We start from the raw sequence: 23,649 nt of genomic DNA, 5'->3' as shown, positions 1-23,649 counted from the left end.
TCCTTTCATGTTTAGCTCAGGTTTTTGGGTTTCTACAACTTCTGTATGGATTTAATGAAACAGATACAGTTAAACTGATACCATCCCCTAGGGTGTATGTAGTGAAGGTGCCACAGGACTCTTTGCCGCTTTTACAGATCCAGACTAACACAGCTACCCCTCTGATACTGGTACCGAAGGTGTTTATATTAGTTCATTTGGGCTAATGCACTGTAATGTGCTCACTGACAGGCACCTTCATACCAGCATGAGTGTGGCCAGGCTAGGGGGCTGCACAAGGATCAATGTAACACTCTCTGCCACCCACCCTCTCTCACAGAGCCATCAGTACAAAATCTGGCTGTAGGCCAGCCCTGGTTATAAATCACAGAGAGGAGGTGTGGGGGGGGGTGGGGCAATACCTGAGACAGGTCAGGGGAGCAGTGTCAGGGGGGCCCCCAGGGCAGTTGTGCCTGGGGGGGGAGGGTGTAAAGGGGAGCAGTGCCAAGGGGTGTGCATGGCTGGGAAGAGGGAGGGAGGTCAGAGGAGCAGTATGGGGGGGGAAGGGGAGCAGCACATCAGTGGGGTGACTGGGGGGAAACAGTACTGAAGGGTAGCGGGGGAGAGCAGCAGTGATTGGGGGGGATTGGGGGAGCAGTGTCGGGGGGACAGCAGTACCCGGGGGGGGGGGATCCCGGGGAGCTGTGCTGGGGGGGGTGTCCAGATGAGCAGTGTCGGGAGGGGGCAGTAGCACATGGGGGGTGACTAGGGGGAAGCAGCCCTGAGGGGGTGTCGGGGGGGGCAGCAGTAGCCGGGGGGGGTCCCGGGAATCTCCATGAGGTGCCTCGTCCCCCAGTCGGGGCTATTTGGGGGGGTGGCTCTCTGCCCCGCCCCCACCGCGGCAGGTCTCGGGCGACTCTGGCTGCCGGCGAGGCCCCTCCCGCCTCCGAGGGCAGGTCGGGGCTTCCGGTTCCGGGGGGGCCGGGCGCTGCGGCGGAGGCAGAGCGGGGCCGCGGCCCCGGGGAACGGGAAGGGGAGCGGCCCGGAGGCGCCTCCTCCTGCCGCGGCCGGGCGGGCCCGCCCCCCCCGCCAGCCCCGCGCCCGTTAGGGGGGCGGACCCCCCCCCCCGCGCGCGGTGCCCGCGAGCGCCCCCCGCCCCTCCCCCCGCGCGGCGCCCGCGCGGCGCCCGCGAGCCCCGTCGCTGCTGGGGGGCGCCCAGGGCCCCGCCCGCCTGGCATGAGAGGCGGCCCCCTGCGCCGGCCGCGGAAGGGAGAGCGCCCGGCTGCCGCAGGCGCCCGAGGCCCGAGGGGCCCCGGCCCGGCCATGGGGCGCAAGAAGAAGACGCTGCACGACTACGCGGCCGAGTTCACCGACCTGGGCGTCAAGCGGCACCTGCTGGAGCCCGGCGGGCCCGGGGAGAGCTCGGTGGTGGAGACCCTCTACTGCAAGTCCTGCGAGCTGCCCATGCGGGTGCGGCGGGACCGCATCCTGGAGCACCTCTCCTCGGGCCGCCACTACCGCAACCGCCGGCTGGTCAAGCAGCACGGCCTCCGCGCGCCCCTGCTGCTGTGAGTCTCGGCCCCCCGCCAGCCCGGGGCCTCGCCCGGGGGAAGCCCCCCAGAGCGGGCCCGTCCCGGTCAAACCGGGGCCTGCGGGGAGCGCTCCCCGCGGGGGCCCCCGGCCCTGCCTGGCCTCGGGGTGGCGTCGTTTGTCCTCTCCCCACGGTTACACGGGGGTCTTGTCCTGCTCCACGGATTTCAGCCTCGTGCTTTCGTTCAGGGAGGGGTTATTCTTTCATCCTGAAAAAAGCTGACCTGCTTTCCCCCCCACCCCCCGAGTGGTGCTAAAACTTCCTCTGAGTCCTTCCTGCGAATTACACCCCGCTCCTGCACATAAACAGATGGCAAACTGTCCCTGATTTCCAGGAAGTGTGAGGGCAGTAGCGTGGTAGCTTTGTGTGTGTCCATTTCAATTCGGCACAGTTGGTTTAGAACAAAAAAACAAACTCCAAACAAACAAAAAAATCCCCTTGGGTTTTATAAAACCTAAGATCTCTAGAAATATTTTTACTGCTAAGAAGGTAATTTGGTTTTTAAACATCCCCTTGCAGCCTTTGAATCCCAAGTATTGCAGAGTGCTAAGAACTTGGAAGTGAAAATGACTTAATTGATTTTCATGATCAAAGCGGAATAGTACAAAAATACCCTCAGAAGTTTAAACTGTTTAAAAAAAACAGCCACACTGTTGTTAATTCAGAGTAGTGTGGTAACAGGTGAGGAATTTTTCGGAGCTGGTAATGTGTATTTTAAGATGTGTATGTTGCCTGTTTTACTTAAAGTACACTGACTGGGAAACATATTGCAAATTTCTTGAATTTTATGGATTAAAAAGAAAGTAAAACAAAAGCAAGTGTAAGTCATCAGAATGAACGTCATCCATTTATTCTGATAACTTGTTTGAATAGAATGATTTAGGTTACTTCACAGAATACTAGTACGTGCACTTTGTATATTTTGTGAAAGTGTAGCTAATAGCTCACCATGAGGAACCTGCTATTAAATCTTGTTAAGATGGGAGATACTATTTTCATTCTGTATAGCTAACTAAATTTAATTGCCAGATAGCATGTCAGTCAAATGATGGAATAAAACTTTAATACATTTATGATCACACACCTAGAGACATCTGAAGCTCAGTAAAACTTCCTCAGTTTTCTCTTGTTGGAACAAAATCTTTGTATTTGAATAATCCTGAATTACAGCAGCTTCCTTAAGACTTTTGTCCCCTTTTATCTAGATCTGCAGGTTCAGACCTTGGTACCAGCCTTTCCATGCAACTTGACACTCCTTCCCTGCTTTCTCAGCCTTCATTTATTCTCTCAACCAATCCCTGCATCACCAGCACCGGCACCAGCTATAGCATGGTACCATCTCCACCTTCCTACCACAAGTCCTTGATCCCTGTTCACCCCAGCGCCATCAGCTCCACAACCAGTGTCATGTCTGCCAGAGAAGACCAAACACCCTCTACCTCCACCAGTCACCCGTCGGCATTCGCTGCCCTCCATATGAGAAATGCGCCTGTTCCCTCAAAACAGAGCATCCAAAGACTTGTTATTTCTGAGGCATCCAACAGTGTGGCTTCTGGAGGGTCAGTGGGACGGTACAGCAGTAGTGGGACTTCAGGAAACAATATTGGTCTTGCCCTCTTCGGCGTGGGGCTTGGTAACAAAGCATTGTTTCAAAGTTTAATGGAAGAAAATGGCTGCTGTTTGCTTTACATTGTGGAGGATCAGCTGCCAGATGTGGAACGTGCCTTCAATACAGAATTCCTGGCCAACACCAGGGTGCTACGGCAGCAGGATGCTGACATAGTGCTCAATGATCAACGGTACAGTCTGCCAATAACTTCCATGCATGTTTCCTTATTAAGTAATTAAGGCTTTAAGAGATAAGTAGCACTATCAATCAGTGTTCTTACTCTGTCTTTGGAAAATTTTCCTGGAGTTAGGACACACTTGGTGAATCCTGTTCGTCTGACCTCAGTACTGTCAATATTACATTGTGAGATTGGAACGCTGTATTCCTTTCACCAGCAGGTGGTAGCTGTAGGTCTAGTTGAATTAGTTTACTGTTTACTAGACATCCTGAGGATCGCATGCATTCTAGGATCTCGCTGGGAAGCGTAGTTTAACTTATGTATATAGGGCTTCTGGATGTAGCTGTACAAACAAACCATCTGTCTCGTCTCTGCGGATAGTTTTCTCAGGGATGATGCCTTTGGCCAAATTCCCTTCCTCATGCTGTCATGTAGCATGTCATCTGTCAGTTTCCCTGCTGGCTGCCACCCTTCCACCGCACAGTGCCTGGCTTGTTTCAGTGGAGGTACATGTGAAAAGCTCATAAAGCACTCTGGGATCCTTCAAGATGAAGGGTACAGTGTAAACGTGCAATATTATGTTGTGTTTATATTGCTTCACTAAACGTTCTGGAATGCTGATCTAGATTGCTAAAAACACGTTGGCTAAATAGAGTTCCTGTCAACTTTCAAACTGGAACAGGTACAGAGAAGGGCTACTAGGATGATCCGAGGAATGGAAAACTTGTCTTATGAAAGGAGACTCAAGGAGCTTGGCTTGTTTAGCCTAACTAAAAGAAGGTTGAGGGGAGATATGATTGCTCTCTATAAATATATCAGAGGGATAAATACTGGAGAGGGAGAGGAATTATTTAAGCTCAGTACCAATGTGGACACAAGAACAAATGGATATAAACTGGCCACCAGGAAATTTAGACTAGAAATTAGACGAAGGTTTTTAACCATCAGAGGAGTGAAGTTTTGGAATAGCCTTCCGAGGGAAGCAGTGGGGGCAAAAGATCTATCTGGCTTTAAGATTAAACTCAATAAGTTTATGGAGGAGATGGTGTGATGGGATAACATGGTTTTGGTAATTAAATATTCATGGTAAATAGGCCCAATGGCCTGTGATGGGCTATTAGATGAAGTGAGATCCGAGTTACCCAGGAAAGAATTTTCTGTAGTATCTGGCTGATGAATCTTTCCCATATGCTCAGGGTTTAGCTGATGGCCATATTTGGGGTCTAGAAGTAATTTTCCTCCAGGGCAGATTGGAAGAGGCCCTGGAGGTTTTTCGCCTTCCTCTGTAGCATGGGGCACGGGTCACTTGCTGGAGGATTCTCTGCTCCTTGAAATCTTTAAACTACGATTTGAGGACTTCAATAGGACAGATATAGGTGTGAGGTTTTTTGCAGGAGTGGTGGGTGAAATTCTGTGGCCTGCGTTGTCAGACTAGATGATCATAATGGTCCCTTCTGACCTAAATATCTATGAATCTGTGAAAGCAATATTTCAGATTTCACACAAATCTTAAAAGGGAACAGTGACTCTGAAAGACATTACTTCACAGTAGAAATTCAAAGATAAAAATCGGTTAAATTTTACTCACTGTATATTTTTCTGCAATTTGCTTTGTACATTTGTGTTTTAAGCCTTTCCCCATATGTTTTGATAACATAGAGGGTTCAAACTGGTTTTGAAAGAAACCATTCTAAAGGTTTTTCTATTAAGCTGTGAACACATGCTCTTTATAACTATACCATTAAAAAAAGTATCTAGGGAGGCTACGGACCATGAATTAAGTCAGCGTTCCATTTAAAAAACTCTACTAAATGTAGGAACCCAATCTGTTCCTGGTACTGTTGCCCCAGAGCTTATGTCCTTGCTGTTCTTAAAAAAATAACTTTCCCTGCTCGTAATATTACTGTCTCCTGGGAGTTGCTGGTTTCTTTCCCCACCCTCTTCCTGATGTGAGGAGCTTTTGTAATGTTCAAGAATCTTTTTCTCTCCTTAATTTTGGCCACTGTTTGTTTCAGCAGAAATTTTGTCTCCATCTAAGTATTTTTCTCTTAATTTCTGCAGTGTCTCTGGAGCCATTGTCTGTTCACCACCTGAAGCGGCCTCTGAAATTGTGATAGATGCTTTACGAGCAGGTAAGGGGAACTGAAGTAGATCTGCAGCAAATTCTGCTTTCATATATAACATGTTGCCCCACTGAATTGGGCCCACTATGTTTATAAAGCTACATCCTTACTTGTTTGCACCAGAGGAAACACCATTTGGGTAGAGACACAGTGAACTCAAAAACTGACAGTCTACTAAAAAATTATTTGGCTTTTGAAATCTCCTGGATCTCCTTATTGGATAATTGATCTAAGACATGCTATTAGGGCCCAATCTTGTGCTCCTGAAGTCGGTGGCAAAACTGCTATTGACTTCATGAAAGCAGGATCAGGCCCAGTTTAAGTACTAAATTGGCTATTTTAAAAATAATTGTAACATTAAAAACACCCCAAACTGCTAATTTTCTGGTTTTCGTATATTTCTCCAGCTAAAGATCAGTCATATATTTGTTCTGAATGCTTGTTTAAATGAAAATTGTTCCAAGAATGAAATCTTTTTGTGTCTTTTACATATGACGATTAAAGAACATCTGCCCCAACAAAACTTTGCACTTACGATCGCTTTGTCTGGGAAGTCCATGTCAGAGCTGGAATTGAGGAGTTTCTGGATCCCATTCTCAATCTCAGCCCTACACTCAGTCCACTAGAGCAGGGATCCACAATTCTTTGTAGTATCAATCCATCTTAGTGGGGTGATTTGTCTTGTGGACACCTCTGTTCCCATTTGCTGTCACATGGCATAGTTATGGCAAGTACATCAGGGGCATACATGGAAAAGTAACATTGGGAAAGTATTAATGCATTTAATCAACTGTAAATGGAGAAGAGAGCCAGCACACTCTAACAGACCCGCTCTCCGTGGACTACCACCAATTGCTCAGTTGGTCAGTCGTGGTCCATAGACCATGGTTTAGTGCAGTGGTGCTCAAAACAAGTTACCTCTTTTATCTTTCTGCTAAAATGTCTCAACATTTTTATATGTGGAAATCATTTTTCTCTAGTGGCCTATAAACTGTACTTCTCTAGACACAAATTGAGCTTCCTGGTTAGTGATGATGCATCTGTGTTAATGCCCTCTGAACAGGACTGACTTCAGTTTTATTTGTAAATTCCTTGTCTTAATTCAATAAGGCCCTCCCATCAGCATTTATATCAGGGATTATTCTTCCTCTCCAATGATTAAAATCACTTGCAGTCTGCCTCTTTGTACCTTGTACCTTCCCTTGAGGGATACACTGAGTGTCTAATTGCATAATTAGGGAGAACTTAGTCCACTGAAGACAATGACCCTAATGACTTGTAATGTCAGCGGAGCTTGTACTGTGGTGTTGTTCTGACTACAGGTAACTGAAATGTCTGTTCAGAGAAACACAACTAGGAATAAAAGAAACTCCAAGAAGATCAGAGTTTCATTATCTCTAAAAACAATCACTTCTTGAGGTTTGTAAATAGTAAATGGTAGCTGCTGTAGGTATTGAAAATCATTCAGCAAAAACAATTTTTTCAGTTTTCTGAAACCTTGTCTCTGGAATGTGTTGACATGTATAGAACACTGCAGAATATATAATGTTCAGTGTGGATTATGTCCTGCCTTCAATTTTGTATTCTATGACATTTACATAGGGAAAGGCGTGTTTTGCGAGAAGCTACCCAGTTTAGATAGGCAGACAGCAGAGGCTTGTTTTGATGAAGCTGACAGATGTGGAAGACCATTGGTCTGTGGATTCTACAAGTAAGACCAGCATTTTTTTGTTTTCAACAAGAAGCATAAATGTAAAGTAATGTTTCTATCTGATGAAACCTTCCTAAATTTTTATAGCTACTTAATACTTGTTTTAGAGAAATTTTGCTTAGAAGGTAGCTAAACAGAGAGCTCGGTGGACTTGCTGCTTCAAAATTCATTGTTCACGCTTCATAGAGATGACAACAATTGAATCTTTTCTTAATTGGCATAGGATTAAAATTAATTTATTCATCTACGCTGGATTGGGTGCTAACAGAATTTGTATTACAGGTACCTAGGGTAAGATTTTCAAAAGCATCTAAGCATGTTCAGAAGTGACTTAGGCTCCTAAGTCACTTAGGTGTTCTTGAAAATGTTATGCCAGATCTTTTTTAGAGGTGAGGAAAAAGTACTGGTAACTAGAATTACTGAGCCATACTATGGATCAACTTTGCTGGTCTGTGGTTTCAGAAAAAAAAAAACAAAGTGGGAATTTTTTTGTATGTGTATACAGTCATCTAATTCAGCAGACATGGGTTTTGGTAAAAGTTAGGCTACTTAAGATCTGCATTTGGCTGTTCTCAGTTGCAAAACTAAATATTTTGCAAAAATGTTGAGTCCAGTGAAAAAATTACAACATTAAGCCTTGTCACACAGTACAATTCCTCCTCACAGACAATTTCTGCTTGTGTCTTGCACTTGTTTTCTTTCAAACCCTAGGAATGTGAAGAGCTTATTTGTTTGGCTGTTGTTATTTTTTTTAATAACAACACTGACAATTCTGTTGCAGCAATCGAAAAATAAAATGAGAAGAAAGAAGTAAATAGGTTCTGTTTTTTAAAATATCACAGCATAATTTTCTATAAAAAGCATGCAGAAGAGATTTTATATATTTTTAAAACTTACCTTTATTTTGAATATTTGTTACTGACTTGCTAGCTGTATCCTAAATCTTGTACTGACTGAAATATGCCAGCCCTTCTTCAGTGGACCAGACATAATTATAGGGTGTAAATAATAGAATAGGCTTTGAAATAATAATGTTCTTTGTAAAGAATGTATTTAGCACAAACTCTTTCTGAGCTACTACTGATGTAATTAGGCCACTGTAATTTGGTGAAATTCACCTCTATGCATGTAGCCAGTATAGTACGTACGTATTATTTAAACGTAACGTAAGCTCTATTTTGAATACTTTAGGCTGACCTTCTGTATACAGGTGAATTTAGCTCATTATTTCTTATAACACCTTTTGGAAGAAGTAGTATTTGTACATTCTAGGGTCGCATAATGGACATCAAAATGAAAGTCCTGCTTGTTTTCAGAATGGTTGGTCCATTTAAATAGGAGTACATGTGGTAATTATTAAAAAGTGTTCTTTCTCCTTGTGGTTGTATATATAGCTCTTAGGGCTTGTCTACACTACAGGCTTTGTCGGCATAATTTATGTCTCTCAGGAGTGTCAATAAGCCACTCCCCTTGGTGACATAAGTTACACCGACCTAAGCGCTGGTGTGGACAGCGCTGTTGGCGGGAGAGCTTCTCCTGCCGACATAGCTGTTGCCTCTCGCAGAGGTGATTTTATTATGCCAACGGTAAAGCTGTCTCTCATTGGCATAGAGTGTCTTCACCAGACATGCTGCGTTAAAGCGCTGCTGTAGCGCTTCTAGTGTAGACTAACCCTACATCATAAATCACTGTAAATATGGGGAAAGTAGGTTAATTCTAATGTACTTCCGCTTTGTTACAGTTCTGTAAATTCGGTAACTCCACTGAAGTCAAGGAAAGTGGCTCTGAGTTTACGCTCAGCATTTGACCCACTGTGTTTAGTAACTGTATGGATTATTTCCCTCCCTGCCTTCCCCCCAGCCTTGACCACTTACTGTTTTTTTTGTTGAAAACTGTTCATTTCATTTTAAGCAAAAATTATCTGTATGCAAATTATATATAGATGGAAATATATTCAAACACAATATATACTGTGATACTGCATTTTGGTTTGAGTGCTTCAGAGAAAGTTGAGCCCAAGCCACAAGGTTGGATCTGAACTTCTCTAGAGTGGAGGTGTTTTTTGTTAAGACCTAATTGAATATTAAACCATAAAGGTGTCTTTTTTAGCTATATATAACTTCCTGGACATTGCTCATCACTTTATTTATAGTGGCTTAATATCTTAGTTTGTATTGTTGGTAAAGAGCTTTAAGGGCAAATACTCATTCTGCTTATTGCCTGTAAGAACTTATTGTGAGTTTTTTTTGAAAGTCTCATAAATTGCTGAGCAATTGATCTCATCAGAAAAATTGGACTTTGACCCTTGTCTAAGCTGGAAGTTGTCTGAAGTCCAGACTCTTTTCTGCCACCAAACATCTGACTGCATGTCAGTGGTGTAGATGACCTGTTCTGTACTGAACACTCACTGTTCCACATTGGCTGTCTCTCTGTAGGCGTTTTGATCCAGCCCTGCAGTTCTTGTATAAAAAAGTCCATGACAGCCAGGCACTGGGGAGGATTCATCGGATTTCGACAGTTAGCAGCATATATCCAGCAGCATCTCTTAGCTTCCTAAAAAAGTCAGGTACTGAGTAGCTTTCTTATAGAAGAAGAGGTTGCTTCTGTGAAGGGATAGCAATTTATCTTGCCACATATGTGTGTGTGTGTGTGTGTGTCCTGCAATGCATTATTCTGTCCCTTACGGCAGGGGATATTCCCTTTGACCCTAATGTTGATTGTGGACGAGTGAGTATATCTGTATGTTCTTTGAAATAATATTTCTGGTGCTCTTACATTGGTGTTCATGCACTATAGATATCTAGGTTTGCTCATAGGTTTTATAGGTTTTATAATGCTAAATCTTCTAGTGCCCATTTTTTCCCTCTTACTTCCAGGTGGGATTTTCTATAATGCTGCTGTACATGATATTGATATTATCAGTTTGTTACTGGGAGAAAGTGCACCAGATACAATATTTTCACTGGGACATGCATTCTGTGCAGGTAAAACTTCATGGATTGGTGACATTGTATTGGATGTGTTAGTTTCCTAGTAATTGCAGATTTCAGTGCTAGAAATTTGAAAATATGTGAAGGGGCAACTAATGTAGATGTTCTCTCATGGATCTATTTGAAAATGGAAATACAGAACAATTTCTAGAATGTTGGAATAGATTTGCGAACACTTAAAAAACTTCACTGAATTCTGTGGATTTCTCAGTGCTGCAAAACTATTATAGGAATATCAGTAATGCCAATTACTGTGAACGCTGGTGATTTGTAAAGGGTTGCTAATATTACGATTTCCAGGGGGTTTCAAACAAAGCTTTGTGCTTAACAATATCACTTTTTCAGGTTCTTTGGTTAAACCTGACATAGATAAAGTTGATTATTTCCCTTTTAATACTTCAGACTGTTAAACTATTAATCAGAGTCTAACTGTTTTTCATGTAATATTGGTTGCTGCCAGCAATCAGCTGCCATTGCTGCAAGCGGCAGTATAGACCATATTAATGTATGGTAGGGCACTGAATTGCCAGGAACAAAACCAATAAGTGACCATATAATGGAATATGTAGGCCGCATACTGAAGGCTGCCTGATGTTGTCTGTATTGTAACCACAAAGGCAAGTATGTTTCAAAGGCAAAAGGTTCTCCCTAAGGTAGGCCATGCTGCTTGTCCTGGAGAGTTCAGCCCCCAGTAACTACAGTAGAAGTTTCTCCAGAGTTTAGCGGTGCCAAAGAGTGGTGTGGACTACTGTAGTCTGATTAGTGTAGGCGGCCGCACACATGTTCAATATTTACTGTGCTTCCTGTTTTACTGTTTAAAGATGTTCTTTTCACTATAACGCCTCTTACAAATAAGAGCAATTTTGTGTACAAGAGACTTGCTGGTTTAATTTCCTAGTCTGAGTTAGTGCCTCTCTTGTCACTCAGATATGGCCTACTTGAAGGATGCAGACACTGTAGCAGTCAGCATGAAATTTCCTAGTGGAGCAATTGTTACTTTGGACGTCAGTCAGCACTGTACTAAAAGCTGTGATCAGAGACTAGAGGTGGGTTTTTTCAGATGAGTCTGTCATGATACTATGGGTATACGCACACTACACAGAACACTACTACTGCAGTAGAAGTAACAATTAATTGACTGTCATGCTCTCCATTTAAAATAAACCTCCAGTTTTGTTAGCCAAATTCTGCCACTGGATGTGCACATGGTCATTTTTTGGAGTTACTGTGAGCTTCATATGGTCACCCAAGAGCAGAATTTGGCCCTGATAGTTTCTCAGCTGTTTCAGGTGCCTTGAGGCTTAAACTCTGTAGACAACCTATTCCCCCCCACCCCCCCTTTTTTTTTTTTTTATGTAATGTTCTTATTGTGGACACAGCAAGCCAAGAGGTAAATCAGAATCACAGATATAAATGGTACCAAGGGGGGAAAAAAGGTACAGATCTGTCATTATTGGAGCAAATCTTTTCTGCCTAAGTTCATGTTGGTTTATATTAGAGTGGCAAAAATATAAAGTTCTCTAAGCTGGATTTGGTGAGGGGAAATGTTTAAGCCTTAAAACAAAAGCAGCTTGTTTCATAACCAAGGGAGAGTGGATATACTGTGCAACTGTAACCCAGGCTAGTACAGCGTGTGCTTGTGTCCTCTGTAGTGACTGAGCAAGTAATTCTACCTGCTGGAGGAGTTACTCCTCAGGTGGTGCAAGCCCATGGTTTATGACTGTTTTAAGGCCAAAAGCATGTTAATTTAGGGGTCTTTAACACATGTTTATGTGTATTTTTGTTTTTTTCCCCTCTTTCTCCTAGGTTCATGGTTCTCAAGGAACATTACGGGTAGATAATCAGAATCCCTTGGGAATTACAGAACATGGAACGTCTGTGTCTATATATTCACAAACCCAGGCTGATCGGTACAAAGAAGCATACAGAGAACTCTTTAGACACTTTCTCAGAACCCTCAAAGGTTAGGAAAAAATTGCAAACATATGCAATGTCCATTTATTTGTAAGAGTAATCTTAATTTCACTTTTGGATTTGCTTTTAACAAACGTTAGTCTTGAAAATTGTTCCAAAAGTGATGTCAATTGGGGTTCATTTATTCTTGGAATCTCAGACTCCACAAGGAGAGAAAATGAAGAAACTGGTGTTTATATGAACTCTAAACACCAGCCAGTCTGAACAGTTTGAAAAGTAAAACCTTGTTACCATTAAATAACTCTGAAATCTAGATGGTTGTTTTTAAAATGAGAATTGGCATTTCTGGTGGCAGCCAAATAAAATGCTAACTGATGACACTGGCAGTGAATGGGTCTAGTTCTGCCCTTGGTTGTCTCACTGTGTCACATGTATATCTGAAGACAGAAGTTGGCCCTAAAGCTGTCAGATGTAGAAAAAAAGTGTAGATTTTCAATGTTTAATGCTTAGTGTTTAAATCGTTTAAGGTTTGCTGGTGGTTTAAAGGAGCATCCATGAGCTGGAAATTTGCTGACAGTACAGTTTTCATAGATTCGGAGGCCAGAAGAGATCATTGTGATCTAGTCTGACCTCCTGTATAACACGGGCCAGAGAACTTCCCAAAATAATTCCTAGAGCAGAGCTTTTATATTTATTTATTTACTTACTTACTTATTTACTTGTGTATTTATTTATTTTGTTGGGGGGGTGGGTGGGAATCCAATCTTGATTTAAAAATTGTCAGTGATGGAGAATGCACCACAACCCTGGGTAAGCGGTTCCAATGGTTAATTACTTTCACTGTTAAAAATTTACACTTTATTTTCAGTTTGAATTTGTGTAGCTTCAGCTTCCAGCCATTGGATCATGACATACCTTTCTCTGCTAGATTGAAGAGCCATTATTAAATATTAGTTCCCCATGATAGGTACTCATACACCGTAATCAAGTCACCCCTTAACTGTCTCTTTGTTATGCTAAATAGATTGACCTCTTTGAGTCTGTGACTACAGTGCATGTTTTCTAACCCTTTACTCATTCTCATGGTTCTTTTCTGAACTCTCTAATTTATCAACATCCTTCTTGAATTGTGGGCACCAGAATTGGACACAATATTCCAGCAATGGTCGCACCAGTGCCAAGTATAGAGGAAAAATAACTACTCTAATTCTACTTGTGATTCACTTTTTTATGCATCCAGAGATCACGTTAATCTTTTCACTGGGAACTCATGTTCAGCTGATTATCCACCACAACCCGCAAATCTTTTTTCAAATTCACTGCTTCCCAGGATAGAGTTCCCCATTGTGCAAGTATGACCTACATTCTTTGTTCCTAGATGGGTACAATCACATTTTGTCATGTTAAAATGCATATTATTTGCTTGCATCCTGCTTACCATGGGGTTTGGATCACTCTATATCAGTGACCTGTCCTCTTCATTATTTGCCACTTCCGCAGTTTTTGTGTCATCAGAAAACTTTATCCGTGATTTTCTTTCAGGTCATTAATAAAAATGTTAAATAGCATAGGGCCAAGAACTGATCCTTGCGGGACTCCACTAAAATTATCAGTGATAATTCCCTGTGTACATTATGTTTATGAAACCTATTAGTTAGATAGCTTTTATCCATGTAATGTGTGCCATATTAACTCTCTATCATTCTAGTTTTTTAAATCAAAATGTCATGTGGTACCAAGTTAAACACCTTACACAAATCTAAGTATATTACTTCAGTAGTTTTACCTTTATCGGCCAAACTTGTAGTCGCATCAAAATAAGATATCAAGTTAGTTTAACAGGCTCTATTTTCTGTAAACCCATGTTGAATAGCATTAATTACATTGCCTTCCTTTAATTCTTTATTAATCGAGTCCTGTGTCAGCTGCTCCATTATCTTGCCTGGGATCATTCTCAGGCTGACAGGCCTATAATTACCCGGGTCATCCTGTTTACCCTTTTGAAAATTTGGCACAACATTAGCTTTCGTCCAGTCTTCTGGAATTTCCCCAGTTCTCCAAGATTTACTGAAGATCAACATTATGGTCTAGATCAGTGCTTCTCAAGCTTTTGCACTGGTGACCCCTTTCACACAGCAAGCCTCTGAGTGCGCCCCCCCCCCCCCCATAAATTAAAAACACATTTTTATATATTTAACACCATTATAAATGCTGGAGGAAAAGAGGGGTTTGGGGTGGTGGCTGACAGCTTGCGATCCCCTATGTAATAACCTCACGATCCCCAGTTTGAGAACACCTGGTCTAGATAATACTTAGCCCTGCCATGAGTGCAGGGGACTGGACTAGATGACCTCTCAAGATCCCTTCCAGTCCTATGATTCTATGTTTAACAGTCCAGTGAGCTCCTCAGACAGCTCTTTGAAAACTCTTGGATTAAAGTTTGTTACCTGCATTGTTGTAGAGGCAACTAAAGAATTTCTTCTCTTCCTGTCCTTCAGTTCCTTGATTAATTTTGTTCTCGAAATCTCCATTTTGAGTTGAGTATGCCTGTCTTCCCTCTTTTTATCTTCCCTGTTTATTTGTTTAACGCCCTTGACTACTCTAGCCAGCCCTGAGAAGATTAGTCTCCCGTCTACTGAGGTGAAGGCCATCCAAACTATACAGCCCCTTCACCCCACAGAAGCAAAACCCACCACCCTATACCACTTATTTAGCCAGCAGTTCACTTCTAGAATCTTCTATCTTCCTTTGCTTGTGGGGCAAGAAGTAACTCAGAGAAGATAGCTTGGACATTCTATTTTTTACAGAATGCTTCAAGTTCCCTGAAGTAATCTACTGTTTGCAGTATGTCCTGCGACACTGTCATTAGTGACTCTATAGGATTCTTTCACATCAACTTCAGAAGCCTATCCAACCTCAGAGTGATATCTCAAGTCTTGGCTCAGGGAAGGCAGCACTCCAGGGTGTTTGTCTGCCTGTCCCTTGTAGAATGTTCTTTCGATTCTTCTAAGTTCTGGATCGTCTGTCTTCCTTGGATGGTTTTAGGACTTTGTGGGCAAGCTTGATTTTCTTACAGGTTGGGCCAACCTGTTATCTACAGGTGTATCCCATACATTTCTCTGTTCCCTTGGACCAGCTGGAAGAGGTTTCTTCCACAGTTTCCATTCTGATGAATTGGTATCGATTAGAAATGTCTAGTGTGGAATTCCTCCAGGTCCTTTTCTCTGTGGTAGCCACAGCCTGCCTACTCTTGGCTATCAATAGCCACATAGAATGCCAACATAACATCTTACCTCTTGTGGTTACGAACTGTCAGGCCTCCACTCTGACTTCCTCTCTCTCCGACTCCTTGGTGGCCATCTCCTTTCTTCCTTGAAGCTGGAGTACTGATGTTTTCTGAACCTGGCTGTCTAGGAATGCCTCAGCTTCTCTTATTCTCACTAATGTGTCTATTTCCCCCTCCTGACCAAGAATCTTCTCCTTCAGCGCAGTCACCGGCCTGTACTTCATGCACAGGAAGTCGCTTCTAGTTTTAGGCAGGAAAGAAAACATGGCACATCTGTTGCATGTCACCACTATGCTTGCAATCACTTGTAGAACTGAACCTGGAAGATTCCCACACTCCCTTCTCTAAACTCCCTCTGAAATTCTTCTGTTAGCTGCCTCTGTTCATGGCTCTCAAGTTCATGTAATAAGTACAGTATAAAATGCCACATTTTAAACAAGCTGCTATTAATACCAAGATCCAAAACAATAGCTAAATTGAAGAAATCTTTAAAATACATCTAATATCTTCCCCCCAGAGAGAAGTGCTTCTTTCCTTTCAAAATGTTCTTACTGTGTTGAGCAAAATGGGTGCAAGGTCCTCCTACGATGCAAAACTTTAGAGCCTACAAGTCCACTCAGTCCTCCTCCTCCTTGTTCAGCCAATCGCTAAGACAAATAGGTTTGTTTACGTTTATGGGAGACTTATTTACAGTGTCACCAGAAAGGGAGAACAGCCATTTGCATGGGACTTTTGTAGCTGGCATTGCAAGATATTTACGTGCCAGATATGCTAAAATTCAAATGTCTCTTTATGCTTCAGCCACCACTCCAGGGGACATGCATCCATGCTGATGATGCTCGTTAAAAAAATAATGCGTTAATTAAATTTGTGACTGAACTCCTTGGGAGAGAATTGTATGTCTCCATCTCTGTTTTACCCGCATTCTGCCATATATTTCATGTTATAGCAGTCTCGGATGATGACTCAGCAGATGTTGTTCGTTTTAAGAACACTTTTGCTGCAGATTTGACAAAACGCAAAGAAGGTACCAATGTGAGATTTCTAAAGATAGCTAGAGCACTTGACCCAAGGTTTAAGAATCTGAAATGCCTTCCAAAATTTGAGAGGGATGAGGTGTGGTGCATGCTTTCAGAAATCTTAAAAGACCAACACTCCTATGCGGAAACTACAGAACCCAAACTACCAAAAGAGAAAATCAGCCTTCTGCTGGTGGCCTCTGATTCGGAGGATGAAAATGAACACGCATCAATCCACACTGCTTTGGATTGTTATCAAGCAGAAACTGTCATCAGCATGGACGCGTGTCCTCTGGAATGGTGGTTGAAGCATGAAGGGACATATGAATCGTTAGCGCATCTGGCATGTAAATATCTTGTGATGCCGGCTACAATAGTGCCATGCAAATGCCTGTTCTCACTTTCAGGTGACGTGAACAAGAAGCAGGCAACATTATCTCCTGCAAACGTAAACAAACTTGTTTGTCTGAGCAATTGACTGAACAAGAAATAGGACTGAGTGGACTTGCAGGCTCTAAAATTTTACATTGTTTTATTTTTGAATGCAGTTATTTGTACATAATTCTACATGTGTAAGTTCAACTTTCATGACAAAGAGATTGCACTACAGTACATGTATTAGGTGAATTGAAAAATACTATTTATTTTGTTTTTTACAGTGCAAATATTTGTAATCAGAAATAAATATAAAGTGAGCACTGTATACTTCGTATTTTGTATTGTACTTGAAATCAGTATGTTTGAAAATGTAGAAAACACCCAAAAATATTTAAATAATGGTGTTCTATTATTGTTTAACAGTGCAATTAATCACGATTAATTTTTTTAATCACTTGACAAGCCTACTTCTAGCATGTAAAGGACCAATCACTTTGCAGATTGTATAAGGCAAGCTTCAGGGTGTTCTTGCCTACTTTTCAGAGTAACAGCCGTGTTAGTCTGTATTCGCAAAAAGAAAAGGAGTACTTGTGGCACCTTAGAGACTAACCAATTTATTTGAGCATAAGCTTTCGTGAGCTACAGCTCATTTCATCGATGAAGTGAGCTGTAGCTCACGAAAGCTTATGCTCAAATAAATTGGTTAGTCTCTAAGGTGCCACAAGTCCTCCTTTTCTTCTTGCCTACTTTGTTTACTATGAAAGTACCCACAGTAATTAGTTTAGTTAGTTTCTTTCTTCCTTATTTACCATAAACATATTCAAAATAGTTAGTTGTTTCAGCAATTACTTGTTCAGGCTTGTCTTCTCTTAACTTGGGCCTGCTCGTGTGAGCTAAGTTAGCCCTACAAACATTTGGTTATTGCCAGATAATGAGATACACTTTTATAAAGATCATTATTATTTGTATTACAGTAGCTCTTGCAGGATACAAGTGAGATTGGGACCCCGTTGTGCATAGGCACCATACTTGCAAATAGGAAGAGGTAGTCCCTGCCCTGGAGAATTTATAGTCTAAACAGACAAAGGGTGGAAAGGGAAACATAGGTGGAGTGACTTGTTCATGATCACATGGTACTTCAGTGGCAGAGCTAGGAATAGAACCCAAGACTCCTGATTGAGAGTCCAAAGCCTTATCCTCTATGCTTCATTGCCTGTAGTAACATAGTCTTTCTTTTACAGGCAAAGAACCCCCTGTTATCACCAAAGAGCAGTTTCTCTGGACGATTCAGGTAGCTGCAGCTGCCGAGCAGTCTTGGAGGAACGGATCTGCTGTTGACTTACGCAATGAAGCAATAGATGTGTCTCTAATCAAGACTGAAATAATGTGACACACACTGCTGTTTGAAGTGAAGGGTATTCCCTGAGCTCTGCTAACGGGAGTGAGGTCTCTTCATCTAGGGAGGTTTCCACTGTTGTCTTAATACAAAACTAAACAACCTTTTTTATTATTTTTTACATTTTCACTGACAACGCCTGTAACTCGGATACCTTTTAGAGCTACAAAAGTGTTCAGTACTGGTGTTACCGATGGTTCAGGACTCTGAGAGGAGATTATGGGAGGCTTTGTCTGCAGTGGTATTTCCTTTTTTCAAGGAGTTAGTTTCAGGTTCTGGAATACTGGTTTCCTGAAAGTGGATTTCCCAGACACTAATCATGATATTGACAACGACGTACTGACAACCTGCTGTTGTAGTGAAGACTGTGCAATGAACATCTATAATGGCAGCTTGAAAATGAGGTGCAACCCTGGTGTTCAAAATGAGAGCATCCTTTTGGTCCATACGGTACATCTCATTAGTATATGCAGGAATGTGATTTGTGTACTAAATACCCCTGTTCTGAATCCCCCATCTATCGAACTGTCCACGTTGTTCTTAATTCATTGCTGTGGTTTTGAAATAACATCGCTGGGAAGTTGTGAGCATCTAACTTTTTGAAAATGAATAGGCAGGGAGACTTCTGGCTCTAGAGTGTAATGAAAGAAACTTGGAAGGCATGCTATGAATTGGACTGTTTCACAGAGCAAACCGTGCACTTGGGCATTTCTCTATGAACACTGCATCACTGTTAAAAAATAAAGGTTTATTTTAGAATAAAATTGTGAATCTCTATACAGTAGCACTGTACGACGTCTGTTACAAGAAATGTCACCTGGATGCAACAAAGAGAGTACAATCTGTCAGCTGTTTTGTTTTCCTTGCTTGAATCCAAATTCCTGTTTCAGTGTTTCTTCAATAGGGAAATTAAATAATACCTGTTTTCCCTGAGTGGGGGAAGGGAATATGATATACATGCTTGTTACAGTCCACCAGATTTGGATTACACATCACAGGAAAAGATAGTGCCTTCCATAACAGGCAAGTCTGCTTTAAACCAGGTTATTTGTAACTTTTTATTCTTATGTTGAGCATATTGAAATTTATATATTTGACTTTTGTATTCTTGTTTGTATTTCTCATACCCTGGTTTTCAAGATTTAAAAAAAGGTTTTTTTAATTGTATTAAAATAACATTCTTGCATTGAATGTGTGAGCAACTATACGTCACATTTTCTCTTCCTGAAAAAATTTCTTAACTCTGTCAATTTCCAATTCTTATATATATATACGGTATATATTACTAAAACTAGGAATAGCTGTGATATTTATAACTAAACCCAGTTCTCTCGTGGAAATGGTTTTTTAACAGTGTCATTTTTTTTTAAAACCCAAAGAAAGCTGTGTCTTAATGATATACTGTCAGATTTGTGGTATATTTTCTGGCCATTTATTGAAAGATAGTTTATATATAACCCTCTTCCCCTAAATTCCATTAAATCAAGATAGCCACTTATTAAATGAAATCGAATGTTTTTCTTTTGTTGGGGTTTTTTTCTTTTTGACATGAATGTTTGATCCAGCCATAGTTCTTCTAAAACTTACATTTTCCTAAATGTAACTTCCTTAAGTATGACCTCAGATTGTCTCTGCTCATATGTTGCAGAAAGTAGCACCAGTGTGCTGAAAGCTTGTAGAAATGAGGTAGACTTTTTGTATGCACTGACCACGATTCATGCACAGCTGCTCCCCAGTCACAGGTGAATGCCATGTCTTGTTTTGAATGATGGGATCCTGCAAGCAATTTTCTCAATGCACTCAAAGCCTATCTTAATTTTACTTTGGCTTGGGTAAGTACTTTTGTGCTTTGCTCGTTTGTATCTTCACACTACTCACTGAGTTGCAACAGCGAGCTTCCCATTTCTGCTCAAACTTCAGGCCAATTCTGAAAGGCAGAAGGTAACTCTCCAAGTTGTAGATCATTAGTACTATCAGATCACCTCCTGGGCCATCTAGTCAGGAGCTGCTTTTCCATCAGAGCCACTGTATTTCAGATGTGTGTTTTATTGTGTTACAAAAAACAAACAAACCACAGCTATAAAAATAACACATTTTCCAAAAGATAACATTACAAAAAATACAATTAATAGAGTTGGAATATATCCAGTAATACTGCTGGAAAAAGCATTAGTTAACATTGAAAACATGAATGATTATTTTAAAAATCTTAAAGCATTAAAGTGCTTTAATTCACTACTACTTAGAAAGCACATGTTCACAGCTCAGCAACACCCTGAAGTGCTAATCCCTAAAGAGTACAGTGTGCACAAGTGTACAGCTTTCAAATATGCTGGGTTGGCTTAGGTTGGTGGGCTGGGGTAAAAGCCAGTGGAAACTGAGCTGGTAATTTACAAGGAGCAGAGCAGTGGTTTCCTGCCTTCCCAAGCTCCTGAGCTGCCAGCAGCGAAGGGGGAATCTGTGTAGAAATGGGGAAGAGACAAGTACACTTGTGCTACTGTGCTGGCACTTGCAGAGGTACAGCTTCAGTTTCTCTGTGGCCTTCCCTCTGCTAAGACTGAGGACAGTGACCATCCTGCTTGAGAGGAGAAGTAGAACTTATGAGGTGAATGCTGCACTTGCTCATAGGTGAAATCCTACCTCTGGCCCCTTTATGCCCGGTAAAAGGCCCTGAGCAGCATAAAGGAACTCTTAAAAACATATCAGGCCAGGGAGGAATCCCCCAGTGCAAGCACAGTGGAAAATAGCCACAAGGCTCTTTCAAGGACCCCCTTGCAAGCCCCAGCGTAGGGAGTATGCCAAAGGCAGGACTGCAGTGTTGTGGAGATTCCAGACAGCGTGGAAGCCCCAAGCTGCCATAATTTAGGTCTTCAGGGCTGTCTAAACTATGGGGCTGTATAGTAGCCCAGGACTAGGAGGGGTATAAAGTCGGCTTAAAGCCACCATAGCCCCTCCTCTGCCTGTGCAGTGAATTCTGTGCTGTGCCTCTTAGAGGTGTCTCACAGAATCTCACGCAGAGAGTTTCCAGCTGACTTGCACAAGACCTGGAGATGAATACATCTGCATGCTTGACTGTTTCCTGCTGAGTTTTTAAGTTCAACCAGCAGACAAACAAAAGGCTTGAGGAAAATCAACAAAACACCTATCCACAGGGACTGTAGGGAAGGAAGAAACCATTTCCACTCATTGATGTGGAAAATATAATCATTTTACCAGATGGGGATGATTATCAACAGTCTGGGAAATCCAATTTTTTTTTTTTACACATACAGGTTAATGGTTAAGGTAAAATTAATGGTGTGCTACAAAAAATCTGAGTTCTGGCAATAACTTTGAGCAAGATTTGGGTGAATAATTGTAATTAATTATACAGAATCCTCTAATTCCTAGCAGTGGGGTCCATGGATTTGTCTCTCCAGAATTGTATTAAAAATCCACATGGGAAAAATGATTTTTTTACAAGTGAGGCTTGAAATATATCAGGTTTTTGCATGTTTACATGCTAGAGCATGAAGTTAATTTAATTATGACACAGTATTGTCTTATTTAGGGGAAATTATCAATATTTTTGTAGCATACAAGTTCATGAAAATAAATCTCTCTATCCTTACAGCATGGTGAATATACTGTATATACAGCATGTGTCTATATACACAAATATCAGTTAGATACATGCACACAGTCTGGAATCAGCAAATAAGTTGCTTTTCTGCTCTACAAAAAAACAAAAGAAACAAATACTTTTTGGCAGTCCATCAGGAAAGCAAGTCCTTTTGTTCTTGGATATCAGTCAATGGCAGATGTCCCTAAAGAAAGTGGAACAGTTGAGGGTTAAACCACTTTCACAAGACGAAGGTCTGTTATTATTCAGCCGTCCCTTAGCAGACAGCGAGGATAGGGTGGAATGTGGGGCAGGCTAGAGTTAAAGAAAAATGTGTGTGTTTTGCCTTTACATTGCAATAGAGTTTGATGCAAAAATGGTCCAGCAAATTGTAAAGTTGCACTGTACATTGGCAAGTGAATATTCCCCTGCCACACAAGGCTAAAAAAACTCTATAGCTCATTGAGAGATTTGTGGCAGCTGCCCTTTTTCTTCCCCTTGATCCCCTGTCATAAAACCATTGGAATTTTCCTCCAGGGGATGGTCCCAGACCCATGTCCTCACACAGCTCTGAGTTCCCATCTCTTGAGTAAAGCCATGTTAAAAAATATTTCTTCAGACACTCAAACCTGGAAATGTTTTTCCATTTTTCAGGCTGGGATTCTATATTTTTCCCTATTCCTTTAAATCTCTGTGTCTGGTCTCCTGCTGCTGCACTGCTGGAGACCTTCAGTTGATCTCGCCCTCTGTGAACTCTTCTTTTATGGACTGTTTGCGGGATTTGCAGTCTGGGAGGTCAAAGCCAAAGTCCGCCCACTCATCAGCCCCGCTGCGGTTAGGGATAGTGATGGTGTGACGCACACGGAAATGCACTGCCTCCATGACGCGCTGCCGTTGCAGCTCCCCAGAACTGCCAATGGAAATGGTGGCGGCGTTACTGCTGGAGCGGATAAGCTGCTGGGCACCATAGTCATGGCTCTGTTTCAGTTCCTGAAGGCCTCTCCAGATAATCATCCTGTACTGCTCTGGGATCTTCAGTGCTCCGAGATCCTAGAACAACAACATCACTAAGGTTGGCCTCTTCAAAAATGTATTTGCTAAATAGCATCGTCAAGATAGGGGCAAACCCATGGACCATTAAATGTCTAGATCAGTGTGTGGGTATAGCCACATAGTCAAAACATGAGATGATCAAGGCTTTGGATCATATACCATATCATTTTGTAAGGAAAAGAGAATTCCTTTGCTTTAAATGAATCTAATTAACAAAATGGACGGTGTGAGGCTGAATGCCTTCACTGCAGGTTGCAGAGCATCATGTGAGGAGTCAGGTCATTCAATTTACTGAAATAAGGAGGAAACCATCATCCCGTTTTGCCTGCAATCATTTCTCTCTCCCCTGGATAATCATAACCTGGATTAAGCCTTGAACTAAAATCTCAGGTCACAAATGCTGGCAGGATGGGCAAAGGTTGCCTTGGGGAGCATGATTGGCTCTGAATGGCTGCTGTTTCTGTGCTCTACCAATATGAAGTGTCACAGGATTCTGGTGCATTAACCTATGCCAGCATGTGCACTGACTGATGTTATTCATCACAGACATTAAGTGCTGTGGTCATAATGTTAAACAGAAGCATGAAAACTTCAGGATTGTATCATACGTGCCAGAGGCTGCATCAGAACAAATACAAGTGGTTTGTATTTCAGACGTACTGAATTGCTGCTAGAGGTCCACATTAACTCCAAACACACAGACTCACTCGTGAGCATTAATTCCATAAGAAGTAAGTATGTAATTAGGGGTTAAAAATGTCAACTCAGACAAACAACCCAGCAATCTATTTTGACCATGCCATACATGTGCTTTTTGGCAG

At 41.9% G+C, this 23,649-nt stretch overlaps 2 protein-coding genes across 10 annotated transcripts in view; one reads left to right on the top strand and one right to left on the bottom strand.

The window, feature by feature from the left end:
- Positions 1 to 1,153: 1,153 nt before the first annotated feature.
- On the top strand, positions 1,154 to 19,360 carry LOC102947185. 4 transcript variants are annotated; one of them, XM_037880915.2, is made up of 9 exons: positions 1,162 to 1,547; positions 2,776 to 3,369; positions 5,419 to 5,489; positions 7,083 to 7,191; positions 9,627 to 9,757; positions 10,068 to 10,175; positions 11,109 to 11,227; positions 11,988 to 12,144; positions 18,020 to 19,360. In XM_037880915.2, exons 1-9 carry the CDS (start codon positions 1,216 to 1,218, stop codon positions 18,166 to 18,168), a joined length of 1,770 nt encoding a protein of 589 aa, XP_037736843.1. In that variant the 5' UTR covers positions 1,162 to 1,215; the 3' UTR covers positions 18,169 to 19,360. The 4 variants fall into 4 exon arrangements, with proteins under 4 accessions (XP_043387484.1, XP_037736844.1, XP_037736845.1 ...); XM_043531549.1 differs by lacking the exons at positions 11,109 to 11,227; positions 18,020 to 19,360 and having other exon boundaries at positions 1,154 to 1,547; XM_037880916.2 differs by lacking the exons at positions 7,083 to 7,191; positions 9,627 to 9,757 and having other exon boundaries at positions 1,161 to 1,547.
- Positions 18,437 to 23,649, bottom strand: part of TP73 (tumor protein p73) — a 93,234-nt gene continuing 88,021 nt past the window's right edge. For all 6 annotated transcript variants that reach the window (XM_037880911.2, XM_043531547.1, XM_007070160.4 and 3 more), the window contains one exon: positions 18,437 to 22,825. In XM_037880911.2, coding sequence (XP_037736839.1) covers positions 22,505 to 22,825 — 321 coding nt within the window. In that variant the 3' untranslated portion in view covers positions 18,437 to 22,504. The remainder of the gene's footprint in view (positions 22,826 to 23,649) is intronic.

The sequence above is a fragment of the Chelonia mydas genome, chromosome 18, assembly GCF_015237465.2.
Source record: "Chelonia mydas isolate rCheMyd1 chromosome 18, rCheMyd1.pri.v2, whole genome shotgun sequence".
Classification (NCBI taxonomy): Eukaryota; Metazoa; Chordata; order Testudines; family Cheloniidae; genus Chelonia; species Chelonia mydas.
Note: the sequence above shows the minus strand (reverse complement) of the source record. Positions and strands in the feature narration are given on the sequence as shown.

Bases quoted from the DNA above. Each gene is read 5' to 3' on its own strand.
- LOC102947185 (XM_037880915.2), top strand. From the start codon at position 1,216: ATGAGAGGCGGCCCCCTGCGCCGGCCGCGGAAGGGAGAGCGCCCGGCT. The intron at 3,370-5,418 runs GTACAGTCTGCC...TAATTTCTGCAG, and splicing joins ATAGTGCTCAATGATCAACG to TGTCTCTGGAGCCATTGTCT. The intron at 5,490-7,082 runs GTAAGGGGAACT...ACATTTACATAG, and splicing joins GATAGATGCTTTACGAGCAG to GGAAAGGCGTGTTTTGCGAG.